This window comes from Taeniopygia guttata, chromosome 3 (assembly GCF_048771995.1).
Source record: "Taeniopygia guttata chromosome 3, bTaeGut7.mat, whole genome shotgun sequence".
NCBI lineage: Eukaryota > Metazoa > Chordata > Aves > Passeriformes > Estrildidae > Taeniopygia > Taeniopygia guttata.
Window position 1 is genome coordinate 47,171,306 of NC_133027.1, and position 16,118 is coordinate 47,187,423.

At 41.3% G+C, this 16,118-nt stretch overlaps 1 protein-coding gene across 3 annotated transcripts in view; it reads right to left on the minus strand.

Annotated features, from left to right (window-relative positions):
• Positions 1–16,118, minus strand: part of CDK19 (cyclin dependent kinase 19) — a 138,201-nt gene that overhangs the window by 106,787 nt on the left and 15,296 nt on the right. The window contains exon 1 of one of the 3 annotated variants that reach the window (XM_030267746.4): positions 13,673–14,005. The exons of 1 other annotated variant lie outside the window; for it this stretch is intronic. In XM_030267746.4, the coding sequence (XP_030123606.1) occupies positions 13,673–13,761 (89 nt within the window). In that variant the 5' untranslated portion in view covers positions 13,762–14,005. Of the gene's footprint in view, positions 1–13,622; positions 14,006–16,118 lie in introns of those variants that run through there. One more of the 3 variants, XM_030267745.4, reaches the window with a different exon arrangement.

Below are 16,118 nucleotides of genomic sequence, written 5' to 3' on the forward strand. Positions count from 1 at the left end.
ATGGGAGCTTTCTTGGTGTTGCAAACAGAACATCACATGTGTCAGTCACAGGAAAGGACTTCTCATACAGAAAGAGCAGACATGTATGTCACCTGGACCTGGGCTTTCCTCTTAGTGGCAGTTTTGCAAAATGTGGAGTATGTAAAATTTTCTTAAGAAAAGGATGTTCTTTAATGTTTGATCTTTGTATACTTTCAAGGCTAATCATCAAGATGGGAGATTTAATCTGTGAAACAGACAGCAGCCCACAAACTCTAAGTGATGTGCAGGTGCTAGAAAGATAAATTACTGGTTGGTAGAATTGCCTTGCTAAGCTTTAGGGCCTGGCAGGTTTCAGTGATCTCACACCCAGAGGGAAGTTAACAAAGCTGGGGAGAAGGATGTACCACTGACAGCAGACACAAGGAATGCAGAATTCATGGGCCACAAGGACATTGGGCAGAATCCCCAAGATAAGGAAGAAACTAATAAACCTTACCCAGCAACTGTGCTGAACCAGCTCTGAGTGGGTAAAAGGTAATTCTGCAGAGGGAGATTCCAACCACCCACTCACAGATCATTGACCCAAAAACCCATTGGCCCAAAGGAAGAGAAACACCGTGGGACTGACTAGCATGAGATGAGAGAATCATTACCTAATAGAAGATAGAACACTAATTAATACAAGGATTATGTAACATGTAGCCAATGAACACTAATTCCTTTGTTTGCTGACACACATAAATAGCAAAAGGTTTTGATAGTTGTTGTGCTTGATTTGTGGAATTCCACTGGGCACCCAGGCTTGCAGAACTCTGAAATAAAATCATCAATGTCTCTCTCAAGTGTGTAGTTATTGGCTTGTTGCCCACTGAGTAACAAAACCAATTCTTGTGAACAACAGCAGGGTGGTAAACCAACCTCCCCATCAGGCAGTAATCATTCAATCTTTAAAAGCTGAGTTTGTATCTTATCGGAAACATCTACAAGTTAACTTGAGGAGTGGGAACAATGCAACAAACTTTAATCAAAGAGGACAGTCTCTACTACACAATATTTTAAATAACTAGAGTAAAAATAGAATGCCCAAGGTTGATCCAGGTAAATAGAGGGAAAAAAAGTTTTGTGGAATCAAGACAGTATTCTACAGTAAATATTGCATTTCTGGTTTTTGGGGTTTTGCTGGTTTGGGTTTTTTTGGGTCTCAAGTCCTTACAATCTCAATTTTCAAAAAGGTGCTTAAGTGTTTCTCAGCTCCATTGGCATCACTGCCTGCTGATACCTACTGAACTCTACCAGGTCTCACTCCAAACATCAGATGACACCAGGTATCTCAGTATATACACAGAATAACACAAGTCAGCAGCACTTTTCTCTATCTTCTGCTACCTCCAAGACTTAAAGTCTACCCGTGAAACCCTTTAGAACAACCTCAGAATACGTGCAAAAGGCAGACGTTTGTGAGTCATTTTAGAATTTTAGATATTACTGTTCTCAAAATGCAGCAATACCAAATTCCTGAACACTGTACGGTTTACTACTCCATTTTTCAGTAACTGCCAATGTCATTGACTTGCCAATGTCAGACATAAATGCATGCCAAAGAAGGCTAACTCAGGAATCTTAATGTAATCAGTGAATTTTTAAAATAATTAGAGGTTTTTTTCTTGGTTGGTTGGTTAAAAAAAAAACCTTTCAAGAAATAGGTTGGTTTTTTTTGTTGTTGAAATCAGCATTCTAAGCTTAAGTCTACTATAAACTGGTATTCAAATACAGAGCAATTGATTACTACAATTAAGCTTTTTGAAAAGTTACCTTTCATCACGTACACTACGAAAAATAGGCAGAAGAACCATTACACACAGCTTCGCCTGCTAGAAAATCTGCCATGTTCCTGTCAGACTAGAAGACTTCATATTATAAGTACTAACTGCATCATATTATTAAGGTACTTTGTGCTATCACAGCACCTCCTGAGAAATTGAAACAGATTTTGCTTTATAATCTGTAGAACAACCCCAAGTGTATCTCTAAATCACACTAGTGATATGGCTATCCTTCCCCTTGTTTACTCCTCTGCAAACCAGTTTATGAACTCAGGGGGAAATGTGCATGTTGAAGAACAAGGCAAGTTCTTAAAGTGATGCTAAGCTACTTGTCATTAAACACAATGCCCTTGACATTGCCTGCTTCCACAAAGCCTCACAAAAGATGCTGAATACCTATAAATCACCCACAAACTTCACCTAACATATATGATATGTTCCTCATGCATGAGGAGCAGCTGATTAAAAGGATCAAAAGTGAATCTGAGCACTGATAAGGTTTTCTGCCATTAAAAAAAGATGCTTTTTCCTAGTTATGATTTCACTAGACTGGGAGTAAGGAGTAGAGGTCTCTTAGTATCAATGTGAGGAGACTGAAAGTATTCCAGCACCATTATACCTAACTTAACCATATGCTCTTCTCTTTATTCCAGTAGTTTCTAATTCAGAAATTTAAAAACAAATCTTTGTAGCATAGATACTTTCTAACTGTTAACAATAATCTCAGATTATTTCACATCACAGTCTAAGATCTATGTAATACCAGAGCACTGGAAATCTTACTAACCTTAATCTATTAAAATTTAGCCTTTACTCTGTAATAATAAAACTATTTGCATGGAAAGAGAGCACAACTTCAGTCAGTGCCACCCCCATTCCGGATTTATTGATGAAAATTCAGTAACCTCAACCAGCTATAGGGTTGTTGCCATTGCTAAAATTAGACTGATTCCTAAGTATCTGGAGTGACTGAGAACTGTGAATTTCATTCAAGTACATTCACAGCAGATTGGGGTAAGCAGATTTGACAGCCTGTTTGTAAGGGTAAAAACTAAAGTGTTCACATTAAACTCTGAAAGCTGTAAAATTATTCTGCTGCTCCAGGTAGCTTCTTCCAGCATTTGCTATATTTAAGCAGAAGAGAGCTGCACTGATTTTATTTCTTTACAAACAGGCTTGATTACAGATAACGGATAGATTTAGGAAATATCTCCCTGCCTGAAAGGGCACCACATGTGAGGATTTGCTACCTTAAAACAAGGAATAGCAGTAGCAAGGAGAAAAATAACTCTGAAATGAAAAGGAAACAAATTTTTATTTGTCAGCAAATTACATACCAAGATCATAGAAACAGGGTCCTAGGACTATGCTAAAAAAAGAATCTGCCATTTGCTTCATAAAATCACTTAAGAAGAATGCTTGCAACTAACTATAAATGTGAAGAAATGAGCTGTCTGGTTTCGGAATTTTTTAAGTCCTAAAGCCATACTGTAACTACACCATCCAGCTTAATGTGCAGCAGAGCTCTTTCTATGTAGTGTTAAATTACAACTTTGATAGGTGGGAAATTACTATCAAAGCACCAAATAATAGGAAGACTGTGCTTTGGGGTATTTTTAGCAAGAACATGTTTGAAATACCAGGTGCAGATTTTTGTTTTCTAAATCCCTGTAATTAATTAGGTTCACCTACAGCAGAATATGAATAATTATTGACTCAATGTAAAATCTAACAGCAGGGCAATGGCCTAAAAGCTGCAGTTACTCAATTTTCCTTTTCTGACTCATGGCATAATCAAATGCTTCCCCTAAAGCACATGAAAGCCCAGATTTATCAGAGATCTATCATTAATTTTCTGTTCTTTTCCTTCAGACTTCCTAACTCAAACCATCTACAGTGAAACTACCAATTCTCAAAGCCAGATCTACACGAAAGCTTGCTAACACAACGTTGAGTGTAATTCTTAGGTGGTAAATTAGCCTTTAGGTGCTAAAGCTGGACCCAGATCATACATAAGAAGCAAGACCCAAATTCCATATGGTCAGAGTAGGGCAGAGTGAAACAGAGCACATTTATTACAGCTGAAAAGTTGCAAAGTTGAAACAACACCCTCACAATAAAGTAGAAGGACTGGAATGAAACTACATAAAGTCATCCCACGGTCTGAGTCTGAAATGCAAAAAAATCATAATTTTTGATGGGTTTTTTTAATGGAACATCTCCACTTTTTTCTGTCACTTTAGTGTCAGTCATGAGGATTTCTCAAAGATAGAGGTCTTAATTGCAGCCACTAAGACAACCTTGCTACTTCTCAAAAACAAACAAGGTCTTTAGTCATCTATCATATCTGTTCCAGGGGAAAGGGAGGGGCATTCTGCTTCCTTTGAATTTTAGAACTCCGTGTCCCATAGTCAGAACAGGCATCTGTCACAATCTGCGGTTTAAGAACATCACTTGATGAAGTTTTATGCTGCTTTTTACCCATCAGTGAAGTGACACTAAAAGGAGAATAAATGGCATTCTACTCACAAGTCTTGGTTACTCTGAAGGTCAAGTTAAATTTGGCAATTTGTCTACCTCTGTTTCTCATTTGAAGCATGGCAGAACTGGGCAAAGGAACAACTGGTTATCCAGTACATTGCCTGGTTTTAATCAAAAGATATGAACATAAGCTAGCTTTGAAGTGTACAGTGCCCTTGGGAACAAGACAACAACTGATACAGAAACTCCATTTTAGGAATAGACACATTCAAAGACATGAGCTGACACCCACTCTCAGCTGCACTGACGATAATTAATGCAAGCAACAAACACAGCATTTTTGAATATGCAAGGTGTTAAATCTTAGCATGAATCCATGGTAATTCATTATTAACACAGGTGAGAATTTTCTCTAAACACCTCTGAATTTGCAGAATTCACAACTTATAGGAAGTATCTCTCTCAAAACAATCGACTTCAGAGCCAAACATGCTGCTAGAAATGTCACACATGAGTGGCCCTTGTATCTCTTCACGCTCTCAGGCCACAAAACATTACCAATGAGGTGGGACAGTCAAGGACAATCAGAGGCAGAGCTGAATCCCAGCATAACCTGGGTGAATGCTTCCAAGTGCTCTAATAAAGACAGCAAAACAAAGGAGGGACAAAAGAGGGAGAAAACCTTCTGGCTGCTCAAAAAGGATTGATTCTTCCTTCAACTAATGCATGAGGAAAGCAGATATATTGCTTCAAAATAGTGAAGCATACCTCCAGATGCAGTTTCCATTCCAGTAGATTTAGCTTCTGCCTCTAAGTCAATTGCCTATAACTCTTATTTTCACTTGATTGTAAAAAGAAATCAATAGCATTTTCTACTTAAGTCAGCACAGAATGAACAAAAAAAAAATCATACTGCACACAAGGCTCACTTTATGGGAACACATGTTTAAAGCCACACTGTCCCAGCCTGACTCCATGTTAGATCTGTGCTTTTATTTAGCCCAGAAGCCAGATACTTAACTGAGCAACCTGACACTCCCAGCACACACCACAAGCTATGGCCATTACTCTGCCTATTGGAAAGCCTGTCTTCAGTGTGGTTTCATCTACAAAATAAACAACTGTGAAATATTTCAGGATCATGAATTTTGTAGAAAACAGATGACAACTGAGGAGAAACAAGCAGTTATAGAGTGTCCTCATTTGAAAATATTGTTTTAAAGATTGCTAAGCCTAGAAAAGAGAGAAGCAAACATGAATATGAATAATGCCGTTCAGGGATCCACTCTTTCAGTAATCTCAGCCTCTCAATCTTTCTCACAAACAGAAAGGTCAGTCATGCTTTCCAATAAGGTAAAATAAAGGATAAAAAACCTCAATCACAACACACCAACCAAAAAAGCCAATCCACACTTACAGACACCCATTTTGTAAAGTCAGTTGACACTATCTCCACAACACTGATTCCCTCCAGTCTTATTAGATACACTAGTATTTCATAAACTCTCTCAAACAAACTCCCACCACTAAAGGATTGTACTCCCACAGAAAAGTCTAAAAAAATGTTAATAAAATATTCAGATATAGAAGTTAAGTTTCAGTTGAGTTAAAGACTTTCCCTGTTGACTTTGTCAACAAATTTTGGTTTAAAATATTTCTGCACTTTTTTCTTCCTGAATCTGTTGAGACAGTGAACTTCACAACAGGTGTAATGATTTCTAATATTATCACATCTAGCATTGTTATCTGTCAGTCATCTAACTTATAGTCAAGCAAACCATGGAAACTAAGTTCCCAGAGCTGGGAGGTCTTTTAGAAACCTATATTATTTAGAAAACATGAAACTCAAGTCAAGTCGAAACAATAAACTTCTTGTGTTTGCTACACAAGTAGAAACTGTTCCTCATTTCCTGAAGTCACATACTAAGTTAGCCAATTTATTCTAAATGCAGTTGTCCTGGACCAGTTTCAGCATTCCTTCAAGCAAATGTGCTGTTATTGAAACAAATAAATCTTTAAGTTCTAACACTTTGTTTCAGTTAAAAACAAACAAACAAACAAAAAAAGCGCACCTGCAGTGTAGGTCAGTTCTCAAATGCCAGCAAAGGAGCTCAAAGAACAACACATCTGTGGAAGCAGAATGTGAGAGCTGCCTATCACTGCTGCTAACAATCCCTTCCTGAGGACACACAGACTGTACCTCCTGCAGGACCCAGCACAAGCAGCAGCAAGTGCAGAGTCACTTCTCAACACAGAACTCAGCTGCTACAACCAGAGCACAAAGGCACCTTCTGACCCAAGTCTATGCAAGCCATGAGCTTGATTAGGGCCCGCAGAAGAGGCAAACAGCATTTCAGGAGGTATTTTCAAAACATAGGCGAAAATTTAATTTCACTGGTAAATCTCTAGTGCAATTTGGTTAGGACATTCCACAGAAATTTTGGTTACTTGTACAAACATATCTGCAGCATCATGAACTACAGCAGTTTCTGGGGCTTCAGGGTTTTTTGCTGATTTTTTGGTTTCTTTTCAAATCATACACGATGTAAAAATACTCATGTTGAAAATAAATTTACAAAAAACACCTCTACACATCTACTCACAATAACATGTTAGATTGGACTACCCAGAAATGCAACATATTAAATTGCTATGTCAAGCAGTTCACACAAGAAGCATTTCATTTCTGACCTAGTCCATGGTCTGTCTTGCTTTTCACCTTATTACCAGATGTGGGACAGAAAAGAAACTCTTTTTCCCTTTGAAACTCTCACTTCCTTTCCCTGCAGCTCTACTGGAAAACTCTTAGCCCCTTCACTCAGAAACATGAACCTTCTTGCCCTCTTCATTTCTTTAAAAAAAAAAAAAAAAGGCACCACTAAACTTTAAAATTTTTTCCTTCACACCTTATAGGCTGACTTATGTACAATTCTTTCTTTACAAGTTTAGGAAAAAGTCATCTGTTTCTCTCAAACACAACCCCTCCTACATCTTACTGACCCCCTTTCTTCCCCAAGCTCCTACGTTCACCACACCACTGAAAGGTGATGATGCACTTTACAGCTCATTTCTGTACTTAGTTTCAGGGAGAGTAAGAGAAGAAACGACAAGGGAGAAACTATATGCAAGAGTCTGTGGGAAGCACTAAAGATCACTCATCATCACTTGCACTATCCTTTTGGGCACGAAGCAAAGCCACGGTACAGTTGCAACAGCAGCTCTCATTAAGGCACATATATGAAGCACTAATTATCTCTTCCTAGATGGGGACTTTTCTATTAGAATGCATGGCAGGCAACTAGTTAGACAGGTTTGGTTTAGTTCTGCTGCTCCCTCTCACACATTTTGAGAGCATTCAGTGGTTAAGAGTTATTTTCAGGATTTGCAGATAAATATAGTATTTAGGTTTTCTTTGCTTTTGAGAGATTTTAGCAAAGCATAAACACCTTCAGCCATTCTACCCTCCTAAAGATAAGAAGTTCCATCAGGAAAAGAAAACATATGAAATTGGAAAGCAAACCACAGGTTTGCATATACCATAACTGGTAAGACATTTTCCTGCAGAGAAAATTTCCTGCAGATTCCTAAATTATTAAGGATCTAATACATTGCATTCTGACTTCAGTCAATAATTCTGTGGTTTAGCCTGTCACAGATTTATATTAGTTAAAAGCAACTAGAGTGTTGCTTTTAAATTTAAGTGTTAAGCACAACATTCAAATTACTTATGTTCAAGGCAATGTCAAATAGAGGATGTAAGAAAATTTAAAGATATAAATTATTATAGCCCCTCAAATGTCTTACAAGTATCGACTTGCATTGGTAAATAATATTCAAGAGAGTATAATCCTTACCACATCAATGAGTTCCCTCTCTTTTAAGAGTAAATTCAACTGCAATACACATGTACTCATCCTCCTGACATTTTGCCACCAACGCTGCTCATTTGCAGCATTTAGCTAACTTGAGTGGAAGTTTCCTCTCCTGACAAACTCCTGCTATATAGCTTAAGTAATTTCAGCTTTACAAAATGAGAATATGGGGACAACAGTACACAAATTAATTGCTATATGAATACTGATTTAAGAGATCAAGCAGATTACCTTTACCTCTTCTACACACTTTCAGTTTTCTACTACCACAGTGACCTGAGCCATCACCTTGACCAGATGCAACCTCTGAACAATGTAACAATATTAGCAGAAATACCAAATAAACCAAATTACTCCAGCAGGAATTCTGTTTTCCTATGGAGCCATGCTTCATAGCAGATTTTTTTTTCTCTCAATCAATATTTTTCCACTTCTGCTTCAAACAAAAAATATTCATAAAAAAAAAAAAAAACTAAAACAAAGGAAAGTTGACACAGCCACAACCACAAGCAGAAGTTCTGTGTCAAGATTAGATACTTGCCTTTGTTCTATACTTCATCCTGCTTTCTCTCCCCATTCCTACCTTTCACAGAATCATAGAATGGTTTGGGTTGGAATCATCTAGTTCCACCCTCCTGCCATGTGCAGGAAACCCTTTCATTAGACCAGATTGCTCAGAGTACCATCCAACCTGGCCTTGAACACTGCCAGGAAGGGGGCACTCAACTCTTAACGTGGACTTGGAAGCTGTGAGTTAAGAACCTTACATCAATGATGCTGCACACCAGTGCCAGTCCAAGGAAGAAAACAGACTCTCCTCTTCAGTTACAAACTTAGAGTACTGAAAAATAGGGTCAAGAAGAGGGAAAGAATATTTCATTTGTCTTCCCTTTCCTATGGCTATATTCCACAGTGATGTTCCTAGACTTGCATCACTGCTATCCAGTTTTCAAAAGGGAATTCCGTATTTGGCAACTAAAGTGAAACTTATTTTATACCAACTCTCTTTTGAAAAGTTACAGGTACAGTAATAGTAAAGTAATCTGACAAGCTACAAAAGTACACTACTACAGTAGCACATAAATCTAAATCCTTGGTTTAGCTGATACATTGTAAGTACAGGGCAGTGCAAAATCTTTTATGTTGCCAAAAGATAAAGTGGCAGGAGGGTCTGCCCGGCAGCGCCAGCTACCGAGCTGGCAGTGAGCCTGGGAGCTGCCCAGGGTACACATCCTGGCGCTTCTACAGCCATCGATTTGAAAGCTGATCACTTCGTATTTCTGGCATTCCTTCAGTAACAAGATTAAAAAGCACATACTTGCTTTTTGAAAGGTGTTCTGAAACATACAGATTAAATTAAAATTACAGACTTTTTTTTTCTTTCCAAGTAGCTATATAGGTAATTTTTATAATAATCTTTGTTGCCCAAACGCAGATATGGAATTGAATAAGAATTAAAATAGCCCAAGACTGAGAAAAAGTAGCTACCTCAATTTTTTGTTTACAGGTAAACAGAACCAGCAATAAATAGAAAGGTTTTATTCACATGAAGATACAGCTTTTGCAAGTGTTGCATCTGCTGTTGCTGCTACAGAATGAAGAACAGAGCGGCCTATTTTCTACTTGGCTCAAGCATCCCACTATTCCTTGCGCTTCTGACGAACCAGCAGTGGTGTCTTTTCAGTTTGCTGACTCATGCAAACATCCACCTGAAGGTGGACTGACATCCTGGTGAAGAAATACTCCGTAGTGGCCTGCATTCAAAGACTGATCATTTCGAATAAGTAAAGGAAAATAACTCGGTCATACACAACAAACAGAATTTCCAAACCTCGCTCATCCTAAAACTTGGCTCTCATATGAGGAGGAGATCCAAGAAATTAAATAACTAAGCACAACATCGTAGTTTACAATGTGATCCAAGAAGCAGCAAGGAGCATAATGAGGAGATGTAAGGCATGAAACAAAACTACATCTTCCTAACCATTACTGGGAAAGGTGCATTCTTTGCTTTACTAGACAGATGTGAATGTGTTCAAAAAAACCACTTAGCAAAAGTCAACATAATGTTTGAAGCAGTACACAAACAAAAAAACTGTAACAGATTTTCCAGCTACATGAAGAGCTAAAAACCTAATATTGATGACTGAATTGCAAGCTTATATCATGATTTCCCCCATGAAAGTCACTGGTCTGGTTTTAGTGTACATGAAATAAAGGATTGGACAGGTTACATACATGCCTATTTTCTACACCTTCTGGACTACAGAGATATTAATGAAAGTTCTGTAAACACAGGTGCCTAATTTAGCTAAATGTATAACACAAGTAGTACCTCCAGACCTCATCAGACCATACAAACACTACTTAACTAAATAGAAGCTGCAGCTGCTCAAAATCTCTAAAAATATAATGGTGCAGTGCATTAAAATGTAACACCAACATTGTTCAAATCTGACTATTTAAAAAAGAAAAAATCTTTTAACTTTCATAGAAACCAGTCAGCTCACTAGAAACATGCCAAAATTATATTCTAGTCTAGGCTAAAAAAGCCAAACTAAGCTGTTACTTTGTCAAAAAACTGCTTTTATGCACAAGCCATTCACAGAGATCTAAGCAACGCAACCACTTTTTCTACCAGCATTTTATCGAACAGCTTGCCAAGCTCCATATAAACACATTTTACTATTTCATAAAATTCATATGCCAACTTTTTGAAACATGAAGTGACAAGTTCTCAGTGGAATTTCTGCAGAGCTACAAGGTTCTTATTGCCCTCAGCCTCCTGAGATTGTAAATTACCTACATGAAGCAAGAAGCCAGAATGTTTCTTTTATACAGGAATGCTTTGCAAATTGGAAATACTGAAACAGTTTCTGCAATCAGCTAAAGAAGAATTCCTTTACACGAGGCTCAAAAGCGCACAATGTGATCAGCACACAATGAACATGCACCACTGCTAGATTTCTTTTGCTAATTTCTTTCATTAGGGATCCCTTAAAGTTCATAACTAATGCTAAATATCCTCCAACCTGAATATATACTTTAGCTAGGAGTTTATATAAGGAAATTATCTCATATTAATGGCTTTAGTTGTTTTCTAATATTTTTCTAAATTGTTCACATATTACTTTCACCCAAGGATCTAAACTTACACAAGAGCAACTAAGAGTGAACTCACCAATGCCATAAAATTAATACAAAGAAAAAAGAGAAAAAATAAGTCACTTTCCAGTTTCATGAAGTAAAGCTTCTGAGTATATAGTACAGTTGAATTTGTGCCATGTTATATTACATGTCAATCTATCTGACAGCACTGAAACTTTGCACTTCCTTTTACCAGTTAGTTGTCTTACAGCTCAAGGTCTCCCTTTGATTATTCCCAGCTCTGACACATTAGCTATCTTTTTATCATATTTACTTTTGCTTTACTACCCATTTGCATTTGTCATAGTATTAGGGATTTTGAAGACATGTTCTTTATGGTGCTTTGTAGCAGTAATATAATTCCTGTAATGGCTTTCCTTTCAGATGATGGAAATGAAAAATGTCTGGCTTTAACTTACTCCAAATTTCTTTCCTTCTTAAAACAGTAAACCCAAAGCACTGCCTTTTTTTATGCTGTTCTTACAAGCAGCAATTTTAGGCTTACTATATCAAAGAACAGCAACAAACATCTAACTAGCATTTTTGGTGGTTTTATTACTGCTTCCTTTCCTTATTACCACTTTCCTCCTATCCCATGTATGTTTTACATATATATATATGTATAAATTAATACTTAGGAAAAAGAAGCAACCATGATCACTTAACTCAAAAATATTGGAAGAGCTCAGTGGCAGCTTTGATATTTCAAGTTAGCTACGCTCTAGTATTCCTAAGGTTGAAGAGCAAGCTAGTCAGAATCAGAGCTCATTTCCTGGTAGTTAATCCTTCACTGGAATTAGTGTCTACCTTTCAGTTATTAATCACTTCTATACTACGACCTCCTAATTCAGAGTTTAAATTTTCAAGACACACAAGAATGCCATTTATTCCTACAGAAGGATCCCTAGACTTCTCTACTAATCTAAAGAAGCAGCATTCCATTAACCACTTCCAAAATTTTAAATAAAAGTTGTCATTTTTCCACGTTCAGTCTCTTCTTTTTCAAAGTTTCAATTGGCTATAATGGAAGGCTATTCCCTTTAACATTCTGACAGAAAGGAATCACCTCTAATTCACAGGTATATTTTATCCAACCTTACAGTATGCTTAGAACACTCTGCAAACACAGCCTGGGTTTGTGCACCGGGCACACATCACAGTGAAAAAGCGCTCAATGGCTCTTCTGAAAGCAAAGGATTCTATTTGGAACCCACACCTGCACAAAGCCTGGCTCAGGCCTCAGGACTGCTCCCCTTTAACAACTGTATGCCAGCCAAACAATCTCAAATTGCAACCCTACCTTCCCGCTGCTCTCTTAACCACAACTGTGAAAACAGCATCCATGGAATACTTATCCCATGGTACTGGCTTTCCCCAGAGAAGAGAAGAAACCTTGCTTAGCCAACATACATGGGCTTAATGCCTAAAGGACCTCTCTGGATCAAGCCACCAGCCAAGTGTTTAGGGACAGGGACTTGTATCCTGCTCTTTCATGGGAAACTGATGGAGATACACCTGGGCATTGGTACTGGACAGAAGCCACCAGCTCTGCCTACAAGGAGCATCCCGGACAGGCCATCAAGCCAAGCTTGCCCGGCACTGGCACCAGGAGGGTGCCTGGGGCTGGGGACACACCAGGGACCAACACACGCCCCGGGAGCTTCCCGGGCCGCTCGGGAGGGAGCAGCCGGGGAGGGGCAGTCGGGAGCCAGGTGCTCCTCCCGTCTCAATCCCCTGCAAGTAATCGGAACAGAACGTCAAATTACGAATGCGGTCACACAAAAGACGAAAGCGACGACCTGAAACACGGCGTGTAAAGCAAAGGCGACCCCAGGGCACAGCCTGCTGACACCGCACCACCAGGGATGGCGGGGGGGAAACGGGGCAGAGCGGGACGAGCTTTAGGTTGAACATTAGGTAGGACTGCTTACATAGAGGGTGATTAGACATTGGAATGAGCTGCCCAGAGAGGTGGTGGAATCTCCGTCTCTGGAGGTGTTTAAGGAAAAACTGGATGTGGCACTTGGTGCCACGGTATAGCTGAACACGGTGATGTGCGGTCATAGGGTGGGCTCGATGACCTCAGATGTTTCTTCTGGCATAAGTGATTCCGTCGCTCTGAGCAGTCGGGTACCGACGCCGGGGCCGGGGCAGCGGGGCCCGCTCCCGGCGCGGGGCGGGGGCTTACCCGGGCGGGCTCCGCGCTCCGGCCCCCGCGCTGCCAGAAACTTTCCGAGGAGGGAGGGAGGAAGGGAGGGGAGGGCGCTGGTGCGGGGGGATGGGGGGGTTGGAAGGGGGTTCTCGGCGCGGCCCTTACCCGTCCTTGCGGCGGGCCTTGTAGACGTGCCCGTAGGTGCCTCTGCCCACCTTGCATCCCTCGTACTCGAACAGGTCCTCCACCCGCTCGCGCTCGGCCGCCAGCTTCGACTTGAACTCGTAGTCCATGTCTCGCCCATGGGCGGGGAGGGACGGGCGGGCAGGGGGACGCGGCGGCCGGATCAGCAGCCGCAGCTGGCGGAGCCCCCTCCCGGCGCCGCCATGTCCGGGGCTCGGCGGGGGCGGCGGGCGAGGGGGATGGGGGGGCCGGTTTGTTTTTGTTTTGGTTTGGGGCTTTTCGGCGGGGGGGAGGGGGCGCGCTCCGCCGCCGCCACCCGCTTCAACTGGGCTCCTCTCGGCGCGGCGCGCGAGGTGCCGGGAGTCGTAGTGCGGCTGCGGGAGCCGGCCCCGCCGCCGCAGGCAGGACGCCGTAGCGGCAGAACTACAACTCCCGGCATGCTTCGGGCCACGCCGGCCGGGCGGCGTCGGCGCACTGCCCTCTCCGGAGACACCGGAGCGTTTCAGCGGCCGCTGGGAACTTGCTGACTCTTCACATTGCGCGCACAGGCGGGAGCGGCGAGCGCGGCCGGACGCGGCGCCTCTGGCTGGCAGGGAGGGATGGAGGGAGGAACAGAGGAACACACAGTGCACACGCACCCATGCTGCGGGGCGCCGAACAGTGCAGCGACTTGTTTATCTCGCCAGCTGCCATTCACGGTCCGGCCCCGCCTCCCTGCGGGATGCTGCCCTGTGATTGGTCAGTGCTGCCCCGCCGTGCGGCGGGCGGGGCCGGGCCCGGCCGGCTCCAGGGCTTGGCGCTGCGGGTCCATGTTGGAAACAGGAATCCTGGTAGGATTCGCGTAGTTAGGTGCTGCTAAATAAACCGATCGCTTACAGAAATACGGGGGCACATACTGTGTTTGCGCTCAGATAGAAACCAGGCGTGTTGCTGCGTCTTTATGATCCGATGCGAGATTTTTAGATAAGCGCGGCACTGCTTTGGGGTTCAGATTTCGTCGCAGCACTTTGAGATCACAGAAACATTCAGGCCTTTTAATGTTATGTCTCGGTCTCTCGAAGATCTTTTTTTGTGAAAAGCATCACTCTGCAATCTTACTTGCATTATGGAAGTGCCAGGCAGAGGTAACTGTATGAAGAGTCACACAGAATCACAGAATCAGGCTGGAAAAGACCTGTGAGAGCGAATCCAGTCTATGCCCAAACAGCACCATATCAACTACAGGCCGTGGCGCTAAGTGCCATGTCCGTTCTTTCCCTAAATATCTCCAGATATGGTGACTCCACCACCTCTCCAGGCATTCCATTCCAAAGTCTAATGACCCTGTCTGTTAAGAAATTCTTCCTAATGTCCAACATAAGCCTCCCATGGAGCAGCTTGAGATGATCTCCTCTCATCCTGTCACCTGTTGTCTGGGAGAAGAGGCTGACCCGCCCCTACAGCTTCCTTTCAGGGAGCTGTAGGGAGTGTAAGGTCAGCCTTGACCTGACCTGCAGGTTACATCCCACTCTAGAAGCAAAGCACTTGAGTGTCCACCTTGTGTGTTCAACCTTCGATTACTCCTGCCAGCAGCAAGTGAATGAAGCAGAATTAAATTAGAGGAGGGGAGAATAAAAATGCCATCTCTCCATACACAGAAACAATCTCAGTTCGTCACCTGCTCTGCCAGCATTACTTACCACAATGGAAAGTTTTCCCACATGCTGGATGGGAGGGGTAGAGAAGCTGATGAGAAGCTGTCATTGCTGACAAAGCACAGGGAGGTGTCAAGTGCACGATAAGGTAGGGTGCTATATATGATTACTAGTGCATAGCTAAGTCATGAGGTCATAGCCAGAAGTTTGTTTCTCAAGGAAAGGCAGGAGTGTAACCATTTTGAGGTGATTATTTCTTCCAGAAGGCAATAGATGATTCAGAATTTCCCTTGAGACAGGTAGCTAGCAACTGAAATTCTCAGAAAACTTCATCACTCCTTTACCAAAGTAATAATTTCCAGAGAACTGCAAGTGCTTTGCTTTGCAGTTGCAGATGTGGATCTTTCTGAGCAAGGCCTGATCATGAGCTGGCAATTTTCCTGAACAGGACAAAGAACACCATCTATCTTTCACGGTCACCATTAAAGACATTTACTAAGATTAGACCTAACTATTTAAATTTTGCAAAGCGTTCACATCTTTGGTCACCTAGTAATCAAAACCAACACTGAGAAGAAAGATGCAGACATAAAAAAAGAGAACTTATCTGTAGAAGGTTATTTTACCCAGATTCATTCTGGCAGTTTTAACATCAATTGGAATACGGACTACCTTGGTGTTGGTAATATTGGTAACAATAAACTCTTCAAGTAGTTCCTATTGCCCTCTTTGACCAAGAAAAATAACCATTATTGCCCATTTTCACCAGTAAGGCATTTGTTTTTACTCTTTCAATTTTACAATGTACTGACAAGACTGTCTTTTATTATAATTTGTTTTAAGT